The 1,460-nt window shown below is 48.8% G+C and overlaps 1 protein-coding gene; it reads left to right on the top strand.

The window, feature by feature from the left end:
- Positions 1–239: 239 nt before the first annotated feature.
- The window catches only part of GSTUM_00006755001 (uncharacterized protein), a gene marked incomplete at its 3' end in the record, with an annotated part of 1,755 nt that continues 534 nt past the window's right edge, over positions 240–1,460 (top strand). The window contains exons 1-2 of the mRNA XM_002838926.2: positions 240–984; positions 1,081–1,460. The exon at positions 1,081–1,460 is cut by the window's right edge and continues 534 nt beyond it. Of these exons, the coding sequence (XP_002838972.1) occupies positions 741–984; positions 1,081–1,460 (624 nt within the window). The 5' untranslated portion in view covers positions 240–740.

The following is a 1,460-nucleotide window of genomic DNA, read 5'->3' as shown; positions in this document are numbered from 1 at the left end:
TTTCGGGATTTCTCGGACCTTCTCGGGTGGGAACGGTACGATATCGATATCGTTGTTTTATGGTATCATATCATCTTATCCGTGGAGGGGCGCTTTTCGGGAGGTTGCGGTTAAGGTTCGGGGTGTGTAGGTATCGTAATTAGTTACCCTGGATGGACAACACACATAAACACGTCCTTTCTGAGACAGCGTATAGTATACTTGTACTCGTAGGGCTTCGCTGGGGACGAATGTCCTAACAGTAAATAAATTTAACTGGTGCTCGGAAGAACAACAAAGATCTGAAGCTTTTTGTTGTGGTGGGCGCGTCTTGGCGTTGAGGTGTGTTCGGATACTGCTGTGTGAGCTTCCAGAGTATGATGACCTCGAGTTTTGGCACCGTGGGTACTCGTAGTTGTGGAGAGAGGTATTTAAATTTAATGTGATGGAGGTTTAAAAGAAAATTTTTTTTTTTTTTTTTTTTTTGCACTTTTCTCGTTAATTGTCTTTTTCATCGTCGTCCTCCTCCTCGTTCGTCGCCTCACTGTTGTGTTGTATCATAGTTCTAGCTTGCTTGCTTGCTTTGCTGAGGACATTTCGAGCCTCTATTTTCTATTTCTGCTTTTACTGTCATATCTTTTTGAATTTGGTTCGATCTGACTCGGTTTCGTGGGAAAAAAGGAGGAAGGAACGACAAAACAAAAAAAAAAAATTTTAGGAAAAAGAAAAAAAAATTTAGAAAGAAACCTCGAGGGTTGGTGATGAATTCGTTACCCATCGAACTTACCGACCAGATCATCTCCCTACTGCCGAAGAAGAGCCAGTTGTCGGTTCGTCTGGTCAATCGACGGCTCTGCGAACTAGCCACAGCTTCCGTGTTTCGGGAGGTCACCACTTACTTTTGCAAGGAGAGTTTGAACAGATTGGAGAACATCGCCTCGACGCCAAGGTTAGCGAGACATGTTAGGAGTTTCGAGTATGCATTTGTAGGTGTTTACAGTACTCGTTCGTCCCCCCCCCCCCCACTCCTCTTTTCCCCGCCTTTTTTTACCTTTGCCTTACCGAAATTAAATCAAGGTTGACAATGGAACGGAAAACCAGTCATGTCCTTCGTGCATTTCAAGACCATGCTGGCCCCACCTGGCCGGGCCTACCACGGGGAGCACATGAAAACCTTCTACACCCACTACAAGGAGCAGTTCACGGAGCACAGTTCCCTCCTCCCGCTGGAGCCGCGGATACTCCCCCGGGGGATGTGCGCCTTCCCCCACTTGCGGTGCGCTACCCTACGGTACGGGAAGTATGACCACCCATATAACGACCAGAGCTGGTCCTACACACTCAAGAACGTCCCGCTCGGTGGGAAACGCGCGCATAAAGCCCTCACCGAAACCCTCGCAAAGAGGGCGGAAACCGGGGGCGGGGGCGGGGGCGGGGGGGATGTCATGCCCTTGGAAAAGTTGTCGGCTACGGGGATCCCG

Source organism: Tuber melanosporum (genome assembly GCF_000151645.1).
Source record: "Tuber melanosporum whole genome shotgun sequence assembly, scaffold_3, strain Mel28".
In the NCBI taxonomy this organism is placed as follows: domain Eukaryota; kingdom Fungi; phylum Ascomycota; class Pezizomycetes; order Pezizales; family Tuberaceae; genus Tuber; species Tuber melanosporum.
This window is presented reverse-complemented; position numbering and strand designations above follow the sequence as displayed.